The sequence below is a fragment of the Loxodonta africana genome, chromosome 4, assembly GCF_030014295.1.
Source record: "Loxodonta africana isolate mLoxAfr1 chromosome 4, mLoxAfr1.hap2, whole genome shotgun sequence".
NCBI classification, from domain to species: domain Eukaryota; kingdom Metazoa; phylum Chordata; class Mammalia; order Proboscidea; family Elephantidae; genus Loxodonta; species Loxodonta africana.
In genome coordinates this window covers 96,354,565-96,366,993 of record NC_087345.1, presented here as the reverse complement: position 1 = coordinate 96,366,993, position 12,429 = coordinate 96,354,565, and the positions used below count along the sequence as shown (strand labels likewise).

Here is a 12,429-nt window from a genome sequence, read left to right as displayed (position 1 = left end):
TACTGGTTTGTTTGTAAACACTGTAATTATAGACAGTAAAATGTTGCATCTTTTGGTGGTAAGATCATTACAAATGGTCCACAAAGGCAAAATAAAACAAAAACAGCCACCCAGAAGAATCACCATTGAAGCCAACAAGCCACCCCAAAGTGAAAGTAATTGTTGTGAATTGACCATTACTGTCCTTTTATAGGAAACCTTGGTGACGTAAGTGCTACAGCTGCTAACCAAAGGTTCGGCAGTTTGAATCCTCCGGGCGCTCCTTGGAAACTCTATGGGGCAGTTCTACTCTGTTCTATAGGTCGCTATGAGTCAGAATCGACTCGACGGCAATGGGTTTGGTTTTGGTCCTTTTACAAACAGCAGTTTAACAACAAATGCTCTTTTAGTAATACAATAGTACCCTCATACAGTATTTCTTACCAGTCTCTGAACTATTTTGAATTTTCAAATGGAGGCGGCATTCCCAGGAAAGTAAATAAGGGGTGGTGAGTCCCATGCTAAGCTTGTGATTATTATCACTACATCTCCACAGCCTACTGAAAATTTGTGGTAAACTAAAACTTTCCGTTGATTTTTTCCCCTGTGGTAAATTTGCAACAATTATGAGGGCCATTGTTTTGCCCTAAAGCCTGGTTCTTGGTTTTGCTAAATCTAACATTTGCGTTCATTCATTCAGCCGTTTCAGTGAAGTATTTATTGAGAAACCGCTATATGTAAAAACTATGAGGGGGAGGGCGGGGAGGGAGATGATTTGAACAGGAAAAATTACATATTAATCCTACCCTTGTAGGACTTAGTTCAATAGGGAAGAGAAGACATATGCCTAAATAATAGAAACGATACTTGCTATTAGAAAAATCTAGGAGTCCCTGGGTGGTGCAAACGGTTAAGCGCTCGATTACTATCTGAATGATTGGCAGTTGGAAGCTACCCAGAGTTGCCTCAGAAGACAGGCCTGGAGATCTGCTTCCAAAAGTTCACAGATTGAAACCTCTGTGGGGTGTTCTCTACACACATGGCATCACTGTGAGTCAGAACCGACTCTACGACAACTAACAACAACATTAGAAAGATATAGGTTAAACTAAAAAGGAAAGGAAGGGAGGCAGGATTCAGAAGCACAGAGATGAGACTGGGGTGGGTGTGGATGGAAAGTCTGAGGGGACAGATCCAGGAACAGGAGACTGCTACAAAAAAGACAGGTTAGTGTGGCTGAAGCAGAGGCTATCTAAGGGGAAACGAAGCTGAAAGTAGAGTTTCTAACAGGTGGCACGGCACTGACTCCTCATTCCAGCACTCATGGTCTAAAGACTCACACTGAAAATATTTTCTCAAGCCTTCTGTAGGTAAGAGGAAAATGAAAAAAGTCTTACCGCACTATTTTAAGTTCTCTAAAAAATGGTTTTTTCCCCCAAAAGGGGGGAAAAAATCTAAAGAGTATAAACTTTCTATCTCCATTCCACCCCCAAACACTGTCTTATTCTCCAGAAATAACTACTGTTCCAGTTTTTTTGTGTAGTCTCACCAAAACTTCTGTGCAACATACATGTATATACTCCCCCCAGGCTCAACTTCCACGCAGTTTCCAGTTCGTTTTTCACGTAACCATGTTCCTAGGAGATGCTTCCCTATCAGTACATACAAGTCTACTTTACTCTTTTAAAAAGTTGTCTAATATTCTATTTTGTAGAAATATCTTGATTATTTAACCATCTTCCCTATTAATGGACTTGGCATGATTTGACTTTGCTATTGTTACTTAAGTGTTTAATTCTTAAAAACAAAAGTTTTAGTTAAATCTCTGAGAGGAATTAAAGTCAAGGGCTTCTGAAGGCACTAGGAAATCTTAAATTGCACATAAGGGAATGTTAGGCAATCAACATGACATATATGAAGCAGTTCAGAAGGTGTAATATTTTAAAACTGCCGTGACCAGGACCTTGGCCACCTGATCTACATTTGGTATATTCGATATTGCAAAGCTTTCTTTGTTATAATAAAGGGGATGGCTCTTGGTGGAACAGTAGCAAGACAATTCAGGAATACTGACTGCTTTTACAAGGTGATTTTAAAGTTAAATTATACTGGAAAGTAAAAAATAAGTATTAACTTGCAAGTATCCATTGATAAGAACAAATTTCCCTCATGAAGTACATTGATAATGCAACTTTGGTTCCTGAAGAAGCAGCACTAAAAGGCAGCACACCTACTCCTTACGTATCGACTATCTCATTACCCAGCATTTCCCATATATCACAACAGTAATCTACTATTCGGCTATTTTATGCATTAACAATGTTTGTCTGGCAGTAAAGAATGCCAAGGTGCGTGGTAAGAGTAACACTGGCTGTGATGGTTAAGGGTATGTGTCAACTTGGCTGAGCCATGATTCTCAGTGGTTTGGCAGTTATGTAATGATGTAATTTGGCGGTTATATAATGATGTAATTTGGCAGTTATGTAATGATGTAATTTGGCGGTTATGTAATGATGTAATTTGGTGGTTATGTAATGATGTGGTCACCCTCCATTTTCACATAACACCAATTTTCACATAACAACCTGGTCTTTGTAACCTAACCATGTCAGTAAATGAAAAGTGGGTATATGGTATTTTACATCATGATGGTTCTGGAGTCAAGCAAGCTTGGATGGAACCCTAACTTCCCCTACTTTCTAGCTAGTGACCACAGGTAAGTTATCAGCCTCAATTACTTCATCTGTAAAATAGGGCTATACCTACCTCGCAGTATTGGTGGTGGGGATTAAATGAGACAGCTACATTATCTCATTCTATATTGTGGTAATATATAGTTACTATTCAATAAACATTAACCATTATTTAGTGACTATGTAATGACAGTTGTAGAGGGCAGTGGTGGTTCAGTGATAGAATTCTCACCTTCCATGCAAGAGACCTGGTTCAATTCCCGGCCAGTGCACCCCAAGCACAGCCACCACTCATCTGTCAGTGGAGGCTTGCATGTTGCTGTGATGCTAAACAGGTTTCAGTCAAGCTTCCAGACCAAGACAGACTAGGAAAAAAGGCCTAGCAATCTACTTCCGAAAATCAGCCAGTGAAAACCCTGTGGATCATAATGGTCCAATTCCTTTGTGCAAGGGGTCACTATGAGTCAGGGCCAACTCCATGGCAGCTAACAACAACAACAGTTACAGCCTAATAATACAATGGTATGCCACTATAGTTGTAATAATCTGTTATTAGGTAATATTTATTGAACGGTAACTATAACAGTGAAGTCCCTGCATGGTACAAATGGTTAAGGTTCCAGCTGCTAACCAAAAGGTTGCAGGTTTGTTTCCACTCAGAGGCACCTTGGAAGAAAGGCATGACCATCTACTTCTGAAAAAGCAGCCACTCAAAACCCTATGGAGCATAGTTCTACTCTGACACACATGTGGTCACCGTGTGTTGTAGTGGACTCCATGGTAACCGGTACTGGTTACTTAATAAGAGTAGTAACACTTTAGTACTTTCATAGCACTTACTGTGTATCAGGCACTGTTCACTTGCTCTGTATCTGTCTTCTTGTTTCTCTTTCTCTCACACACGCTCATTTACTTCTCACAGCAGCCCTGCAGGGCTGGCACTAATTAATGTAAGTCTTCTTGCATGCTACTTGTTAAAGCATGTTTTTAGATATGTTATCTTTTTTATTTTCACAACCACTACCCAAGCGAGATAGAAAATGGAAAACAAGACCCAAAAAGGTCTGGGATTATAATCAACCAAAATAAAATTCACACTATTGTTCTCTACAAACTGTAATGTTGTTTTACAATTAATATTTCAAAAAGATTGTTTACAAACTCCACATTCACAATAAACTATGATATATCGTTTAGCTCTTAGAGGAACATTTTCATTACTTTCCTGAAGTGTTGGGAATTATACTCCTTTCTATGGCTTTACACTTAAGAGTTACTTTATTCAAATAATAATTAATAATAAAAACACATGTTAAAAGCCAATGGAAAATATAAAGCATTTATTACTTTTGTTAGATTCTGTATAGTGTAATAAACATCACATTTATCTAGCACCATGAGGAGACGGTATATTCCAAGAAGGTTAATTTTCTATAAAATGTATGCCTTTAATGGAAATCTTCAGAAAACATAAATTTTCTATTTTGGGATGGGGTGGGAGGCATGGTAATGTAAAAAAAAAAAAAAAAAAATCCATCATTCCACGTCAATGTTTGTTTTCAAGCCCTACTTTTGCTATAACAGCGTTAAGGAGAAGCTCTGTAAAAAGACTAGAGATAGAAGAGGAAGTTACAGTCGTAGGGGACTTCTTCAGCACCCACTGCCTTTCCCTTGGATTCCAACTCTTAGGAAAACTCAATTCAATAAGCATCCTTTACATTGAGGTACCAGTGCCTCAACACATCCCCAAATTACCACCTCAGGACACGGCCCCCATTTTGTTTCCAACAGAGAACATAAGCCTTTAAAACAACTGTAAACTGAGATTCCCTCTAGCTTACTTCCTGTTCCTTGGATGGAATTATAAGGCCTCAGAATTTACAAACACACAAAACCTAACAGTGATTCTTACAATAGGGTAGAACTCACTGAATCTATTGAATTAACGTGTGTTAAATAGGGAGGACAGCCATTATGGTCACATCAAAAAAAAAAAAATGAGCCCCAAATTCATCCAAGAAAAAGAAATCACACTAACAAGTTTCCAGATGACCCCAGTGAAGGGCTTGCGCCCAGCCTCAGTGAGACACCAAGGAGCCTTCCCAGCTGCCTTTCTAAAGGAGCCTGCACAGTCTTGGAGTCCTTTTCTGTGTTGGCCAATACGAGTCTGGAACAGGGCCCTGTACCAGATGAAATATCTTGATCCTGCCAACTGCTTCTTGGCTTTGAGCAGCTATAGAAGCAGCTGGTTTTACAACGGTCACAGAGTGAGTCCTTGTTCTGAAGCAGGAGAATTCTATATTCTGAGAAAAGCTCATAAGTTTGGGTCTTCATACAACTACTTCATGAACTTTAATCTGAAGATTTGGTGTGTCATGCTTGCTATTAATGTGTCTTTCATATAACCTAATGATCTCTAATAGTTTCATCCATGGGGAATCTTCTTTCAACCACAAAAGTCAAGCTTATCTAATTCTTCGCTTCAATCACAAACTAAAGAGTCATGTGATAGAAGATCAGTTATCCCTGAGCTAGTGTAATTTAAAATCAATAGAGTTCCAGGAACAGTAGGCTGAATACAAGAATTTGCTCTTGCTCCATTTTGCTATCCCAATAAATTTACAGTAAAGAGATTTATTTTTTAAAGGTATAAGGCTGCTAAGACAGCAAGAACATGAGAGGTGACAACAATAACAACATTTTGGAGGCTGGAAAGTAGACAGAGCTGAATTTTAAATTGTCAGCGGAGAAAGCCAGGACCAACCCAGTTTACACCACAGACTCCCCAAAAGGCACTGGTGGCATTACTGGAAGAAGGGGATAATACAAAGGATGAGCTGAAATAAGAATTAGATGAACTTAACTTTACGGTCGAACTCACTTTTTTAGGAACAGCTTAATTTCCCAGACCAGGATCCTATTCCATACATCTCTTCTGCCATCCTTATAAAAGTCTAAAGGTAGATTTTCTGGAAAGTATAAAACATAAACCTCTGGGTGAGGTACTAGGCACAATTTGGGGGATGGGAGTTGTAGTGTAATGTAAACTAGGGATCAGGTGAACATATGCACACTGAGATTCTCCCCACACCCATAATCCCAGTCCTCTTCCCCAACTTGGTTTCAGAAAGATGGCTGCCAAGTCCATACCCTCCAGACAAGGGATCTTCTGGGGTGATCTGAATATGGAACCGCTACTGGTGGCTTCCCAAGTAAAGCGCTATTGAGAGCAACCCAAGAGGAGCTATTGACAACAAGCCCTGCTCACCTCCCTCCACACACTCTTATGTATAGACAGACAAGGAAGGGCCACCTAACAGCTAAGGAAAGATTCTAAAATGAAAGATGGAGTCCAAAACAAAAATCAACTTGCAAGGATAAATCACATCATAGGGATATGATCAACAAAATCTAGATTATGGGAAACTCTACAGGCCAAATGATCCGGTTTTGCCAACAAACGAGTGGCACTGGGAAAAAAAAAAAAGAGAGGAATAAGGGAGCCTATAGATTAAAATACAGAGCTGCTATGAGTTGGAACTGACTCGATGGCAATGGTTTTTTTTTATAGATTAAAAGAGACTTCAAAGAGGAATCAACCAATTCCACTGAACAGATCTTATTTGGGTACTGATTTGAACAACACAACTGCTCAAAAATATTTATGAGATCATCAGAGTAAGTTAAATAATGGTTGGATATTTGATAATATTAGGAATTGTTAATTTTTTCGGTATGACAATATTATGGTTATATTTAAGGTCAGAAGTTCAAAACCATCAGCTGCTCTGCAGGAGAAAGATTTGGCAGTCTGCTTCTGTAGAGATTTACAGCCTCAGAACCTCTATGGGGTTGCAATGAGTCAGAATCGACTAGCAGGCAGTAGGTTTAGTTTTGGGTTTTTAAAGTACTTATATTTTAGAGATACATACTTTAAATATAAATGGATGAAATATTGCTTGAAGACAATCTGGGAGGAGGGTTGATTAAATAAACTTGGCCATGGTATGAAGAGAAATGGGAATCTTTTATGCTATTCTCTCTGCTTGTATATATGCTTGAAATTTTCCATATTGAAAAAAAAAAACTATCATTGTAATCCTCAAGAAGATATTAAAATCATAAACCAAACAAAATAGTATAAAAAAGAAACATTGAATTTTCAAATGCTCCTGGAAATTATAACAAAAATAAAATATTTGATGAAGAGTTAGGAAAAAAATTGAGGACATATCAAAGAAAGTACAGTGAAAAGCTGCAAAAATGAAATAGAAAATATTTAAAAATTAGAGGGTTAGTCTAGAAGGTCTGAAACCTAAGTAACAATTCCAGAAAGAGAGAAAAGAGAAACAGAAGGAAGGAATTCATCAAAACAATAATGTAAAAAAATTTCCTAGAACTGAAGGCCATAAATTTCTGAAAGAAAAGGAGTCACAAAATGCCTAACACAATGAATAAAAACAGGCCCACATCAAAGCACACATAACCGTGAAATTTCAAAACATTGGGAACAACGAGAATTGTCATGTTTCCAGAAAACAAACAAAAAAGCCTATCAGAAGCATGTGGGATTTCACAAGAGAAATACGGAGAAACTAGAAGGCAATGGAGCAGTACCTTCAAAATTCTGAAGGAACATAATTTCCAATATAGAGTTCTATATCCAGCCAAATTGCCAACTGCCAAGGATTGAATTGTGTCCCCCCAAAATATCTCTCAATTTGGCAAGGTCATGATTTCCAGTATTGTGTCATTCATCATTTTGTCATCTGATGTGATTTTCCTATGTGCTGTAAATCCTATCTCTATGATGTTAACGAGATGGGATTAGTGGCAGTTATATAGACTCAATCTACAAGATTAATCTACAATTTAAGCCAATCTCTTTTGAGATATAAAAGAGAGAATCGAGAAGAGAGGCAAGGGGACCTCATACCACCAAGAAAGCAGCATGGGAGCAGAGCACATCCTTTGGACCTGAGGTTCCTACACGGAGAAGCCCCTAGACCAAGGGAAGGTTAATGGCAAGGACCGTCCCCCAGACCAGACAGAGAAAGAAAGCCTTCCCCTGGAGTGGGCACCCTGAATCGGGACTTCTAGCCTCCTAAACCGTGAGAGAATAAACTTCTCTTTGTTAAAGCCATCCGCTTGTGGTATTTCTGTTACAGCGGCACTAGATAACCAAGACACCAATCAAAGGTGATGGTGGAATAAACGCATTTTCAGGCATGTAAGATCTCAAAAACTTTGTTCCATTCACCCTTTCTCAGCAACAAAAGCAAGGCAGTAAATCAAAAAAAAAAAAAAAAAAAAAAAGATACACAGAATACAGGAAACAAGGACTCTAGCACAAAAAAGTAAAGGGAATCTCCAGGATGATGACAATGTGAGATTCCAAAATAAAAGTTCACTCTCCAGGCCTTAGTTCCCTTATCAGTGAAACGGGGAAACTCACAATAGTACCTACCGCATTTAATGGTAGGGATTCAGCATAAGACACGCTGAGTAAGCAGTACCTGGCACAAAGTATGAGCTACAGAGAGCTGTTATTATCATCATCAAAGAGTTGACTCTTTATGTTAACATATATCCTGATATATTATAATAACAAACAAACAAACAGAAATCAATGTAATACACGTTCCTGAACTGAAAACATTTCCAGCTTTGGGATGGTTGAATATAATCACATAACCATAAGGTCTTCGGGGTTGAAAGAGTTCTGAGATTTTTCTAGCGCAATTTCCTTGTTTTGAAGATGAAGAATTGAAGCTCAGCGTGGCTGGGAAACTAGTTTAAGACTACATAGACATTAAGAAGCGGAGTTGAGGTTAACACTCAGATGTCTCATTCAATGCACTGAAAATCAGAAAAGTAGCTACCCAAGCGACACCCGGGGTATCCTTAGAGAGTCGGACACACAAAACATCGCCATAGAAATATGCTGCCCAACTCCGTCTTTTTACCCTAAAAAACTTGGCACGTGGCTGAAGATATATACATACATACACACATATATATAGACAGACGGGCTGCGCAGAAATAACCACCCCGGTTGATTTTGTCAAATTTTCTGGTGTTTTAGCTACAATACTGTGGTAATTAGCATTTGTGAACCTATATCAATAACTTTTTTGAGAATAAAGTAGTAATTAAAGGAAAAGAAGGAGTGATATATGGGAATTATGATTAACAAGGAACACTAGTACGAAAAGCATTACTGAGGATTCTCTATGGTCGGACATGGGAAGAGGTTCATGGGGTGGTGGGATGTGACCCCAACCCTAGCGACGCCACTGCACCACAGCTCAATTCAACGATAAATTAAAGTTCCCCACTCTTGTAAGTTTAGAGAGGGGAATCGGGCTTGGTGAGAATTTTCCTGGTATAAATTCCATGATCTGTCTTAACTTTGTTCCAACTAAAAATAAACCCTCTGAACATCTGCAGAAATTCTCATTCAACAGTTTCACCCTTTTTCTTTTCATTGAATCTCAGGAGAAAACAATGCTAATTTCTCACCTTCAAAACACAGAATATTTCTATACTCCTTGAATATTTGTTCCAAACAAATTTGTAATTACCTTTGGATACAATAAGTTCTCCACAGTAATCCAAATACCAAAGTGGTGACTGGCTGGGTTAAATACTCTTAATATTTTGACCATTTAGCAGAGATTTAAAGTGACAGACAGGTAAAGAGCCCTCAAATACAAAAACAACAACAATAACAACAACACTATTTTCAAATGTTTTAATCCTTTTCACAAATGTTTATTTCAGTATTTTTGATTAATAAAATAATTTTCTTTTTCCTTTATCTTATAAGCACTAGGTGCATTCTAGAAAATCAATCAAACTAACAATATAAAATTATGTACCAGTAACTTAACCGAGGTAGTAAAACAAATAAAAATGAATAAAAACTATTAAAAAATATTTCCAAGTTCTTTTATAACAGAAATGTACATCACCTAAAGCACAATAATAAGAAAGAAATGTACAGAAAACAGTTTTAAAATAGAGTAATTCAATGTCAACACTCACAGAAAAAGTAGGATTCCCGTGTTTGCCAGGGCAAAGGCGAGTCCCAAAATCCCACTGCCCATAATGGCGTTGCTTAGGTTAAAAACAGACATGCCTAAGGAGGTTGTTCCTGGAATCTGAACAAAGAAACAAACATTTACACTAAGCAAAATAGTCCCCCCAAAAACTCAAGCTAAAGCCTTTAAAACACTGTTCCAGAAAAAATTCAAGAAATCCTTCCTTAGTGGTCTGGTTGTCTTTTTAATGGGGTTTCAGGAGAAACTACGTATCATATGAAGAATATCCTGGTGAATATAGGCATTTATGCTTTGGTCATGTGCCAAATGAATTAAAAACATCTGTCCCCATTTAGCGATTTAAAAAAACAGGCATACTTTATTATAATGACACTTACATATTCATCACATTTCTTTTTTTCCAAATGGCTGTTTGTGAGACTTCTTCTACTTTCACGATCAGAAATAAACTTGCTGTAAAGACATGTATAATACATTTAACCTCATGACAATGATTTGAAGCTTAACATCATGACTATGATTTATTACTTACCAAAACATAGTACACATAAAAAGTTAACAATCTGTTCCCTAAGCCTTTACAGCCTTATTCGAACCTCTCTACTTTTTTCCCCCAGTATTAATTAGTTGTCTCCATATCTGTTTTTCCAAATAAGCTATATTGGCAGGTACTTTTGCCTCATTCATTTTTACATCCCTCACTCTGTCTAGAGCAAAACAATGCAGATAATAGCTGTTCGGCTCGAGATGCAAAGAAAGACAACAGTAAGTCAAAAAGAGTTACACATTTCAAGTCATTTTAATGATAAGTTAAAACTGCATACGATGTAAGTTAACTTTGAGCTTTTTCTCCATTTGGAAAAGTAGACAGTGTCAAGAGTACTATAAAGCTGGCATTTAAAAGAAGACTGAAGGCAGAGCTCCTTCTAAGCTCATATTCTTGGAGTACAAAATTTGTAAATAGGAATTCCCTCTCCCCTGTAAAAGAGAAGCAACTGTTTGACCTTCAAACATTCATTCAGCACCTGCTATCTGCATGTCACTGGGTCAGGTGACAGGGGGAGCTATGGGGCCTATAATAAGTGATGCAGACCCTAGGCTATAGTTCAGCCTAGGAAAGTATGGGTGTGGTTTATCGTTAAGGGCAGAGCCAGGATTTTTAAGAAAGCATGGGATTTAGAACTTCAGTTCAAGTTCTCACTAGCTCTGAGGGCCTGTGCAAGCTACCTCTGTTTCCTTATCTGTGAAATGGGAGTAACACTATTACATAATCTCATTTAAATAAGAAAGCACACATAAAGCATCAATACAGCACCTGGCACAGAGTAAGGGCAACAGATGTCTTGTTAGTCATTACTGTTCGTGGGGGAAGTGGGACTTGCGTTAGGGTAGGAAAGATTCAGACAGGTGGGGTGAAGTAAACTATGTGTGAATACACAGAACTAGGAATTCAAATGACCTGTTGCTGCTGTTGGAAACCCTGGTGGCATAGTGGCTAAGTGCTATGGCTGCTAACCAAGAGGTCAGCAGTTGGAATCCGCCAGGCGCTCCTTGGAAACTCTATGGGGAAGTTCTACTCTGTCCTGTAGGGTCGCTATGAGTCAGAATCGACCCGATGGCAGTGGGTTTGGTTTTTTTTCTTTTGGTTGCCGCTGTTGTTGCTGGGTGCCACTGAGTTAATTCTGACTCATGGTGACCCTACAGGACAGAGCAGAACTGCCCCATCAGGTTTCCTAGGCTGTAATCTTTATGGGAGCAGATTGCCAGGTCATTTTTTCCACAGAGTGGCTGGTGGGTTTGAACCGCTGACCTCTCAGTTAGTAGCCGAGCACGTTAACCACTGTGCCCCCCAGGGCTCCTTCAAAATGCTATAAGGACCATCAGGTATATTCAATATTAAGATCAGAACTTTGTGGCATAAATTCCTAATTAAAAAAAAATTCCACTCAGAGGGCAAACTGTTGCATGGGCTAGGGAGACATGTTAGGAGAGTTTTTTTTAGCTCTTTTAGGTCTGGACATTCAGTTAGCTGGTCATGGTAAAAACCAATCACAGTGAACTTTTCATTAATAAATGTAAAACCATTTGAACTGGACTATTCTAAAGAAGCATTATCTTCAAACTGTACATTATATTTTCACACACTTGTGAACGGTGGAAAATTTGGCAGCGATATTGGTAATGATTGTGCAACGTGATGGATGCAATTGATGTCAATGAACCGTACACATGAAAAATATGGAATTGGCAAATGTTACGTTATCTGTAACAATAAAAAATATTGAAAATAAAATAAAACAATTTTTAAAGAAACGTATCATTGATGTTGGTTTCATTTATTTACTTATTTCATCTTTAATCATCTCCCTGGCATTGCTTCTCAAAGTTTGTGTTATTTCCCGCAGGATAAGCTAAAGACAGGCAATACGCCTACAACGAGCTTTGAGACCAGCACTGGGTAGAAGGTGTAAGTAAGCAACACAAGCCGCAGTTCATTCCGTTCAGCACCTGTGTTGGCTCGGACCTGTCTACCATCGCGGGGGATGGAAGAAAGTGGAAGAAAATCTTGGTCTCCTGACATGCAGGAGCTGACACTCCAGCTGAGGAGAGACCACACCAGCCAGCACTAGCTTATGAATGTCATGCTGTGCAAAATTAAGATGAGAGAAGGCATCCAGAGGAGAAGGAAAAAA

The 12,429-nt window shown here is 38.5% G+C and overlaps 1 protein-coding gene across 5 annotated transcripts in view; it reads right to left on the bottom strand.

Annotated features, from left to right (window-relative positions):
- The window catches only part of SLC38A1 (solute carrier family 38 member 1), a 78,187-nt gene that overhangs the window by 37,427 nt on the left and 28,331 nt on the right, over nucleotides 1-12,429 (bottom strand). For 3 of the 5 annotated variants that reach the window (XM_003405731.4, XM_064284343.1, XM_023555565.2), the window contains exons 3-4: nucleotides 10,114-10,189; nucleotides 9,720-9,835 (exon numbers count right to left, since the gene is read on the bottom strand). The exons of the other annotated variants lie outside the window; for them this stretch is intronic. In XM_003405731.4, the coding sequence (XP_003405779.1) occupies nucleotides 9,720-9,835; nucleotides 10,114-10,189 (192 nt within the window). The remainder of the gene's footprint in view (nucleotides 1-9,719; nucleotides 9,836-10,113; nucleotides 10,190-12,429) is intronic. 5 annotated transcript variants of the gene reach the window in all.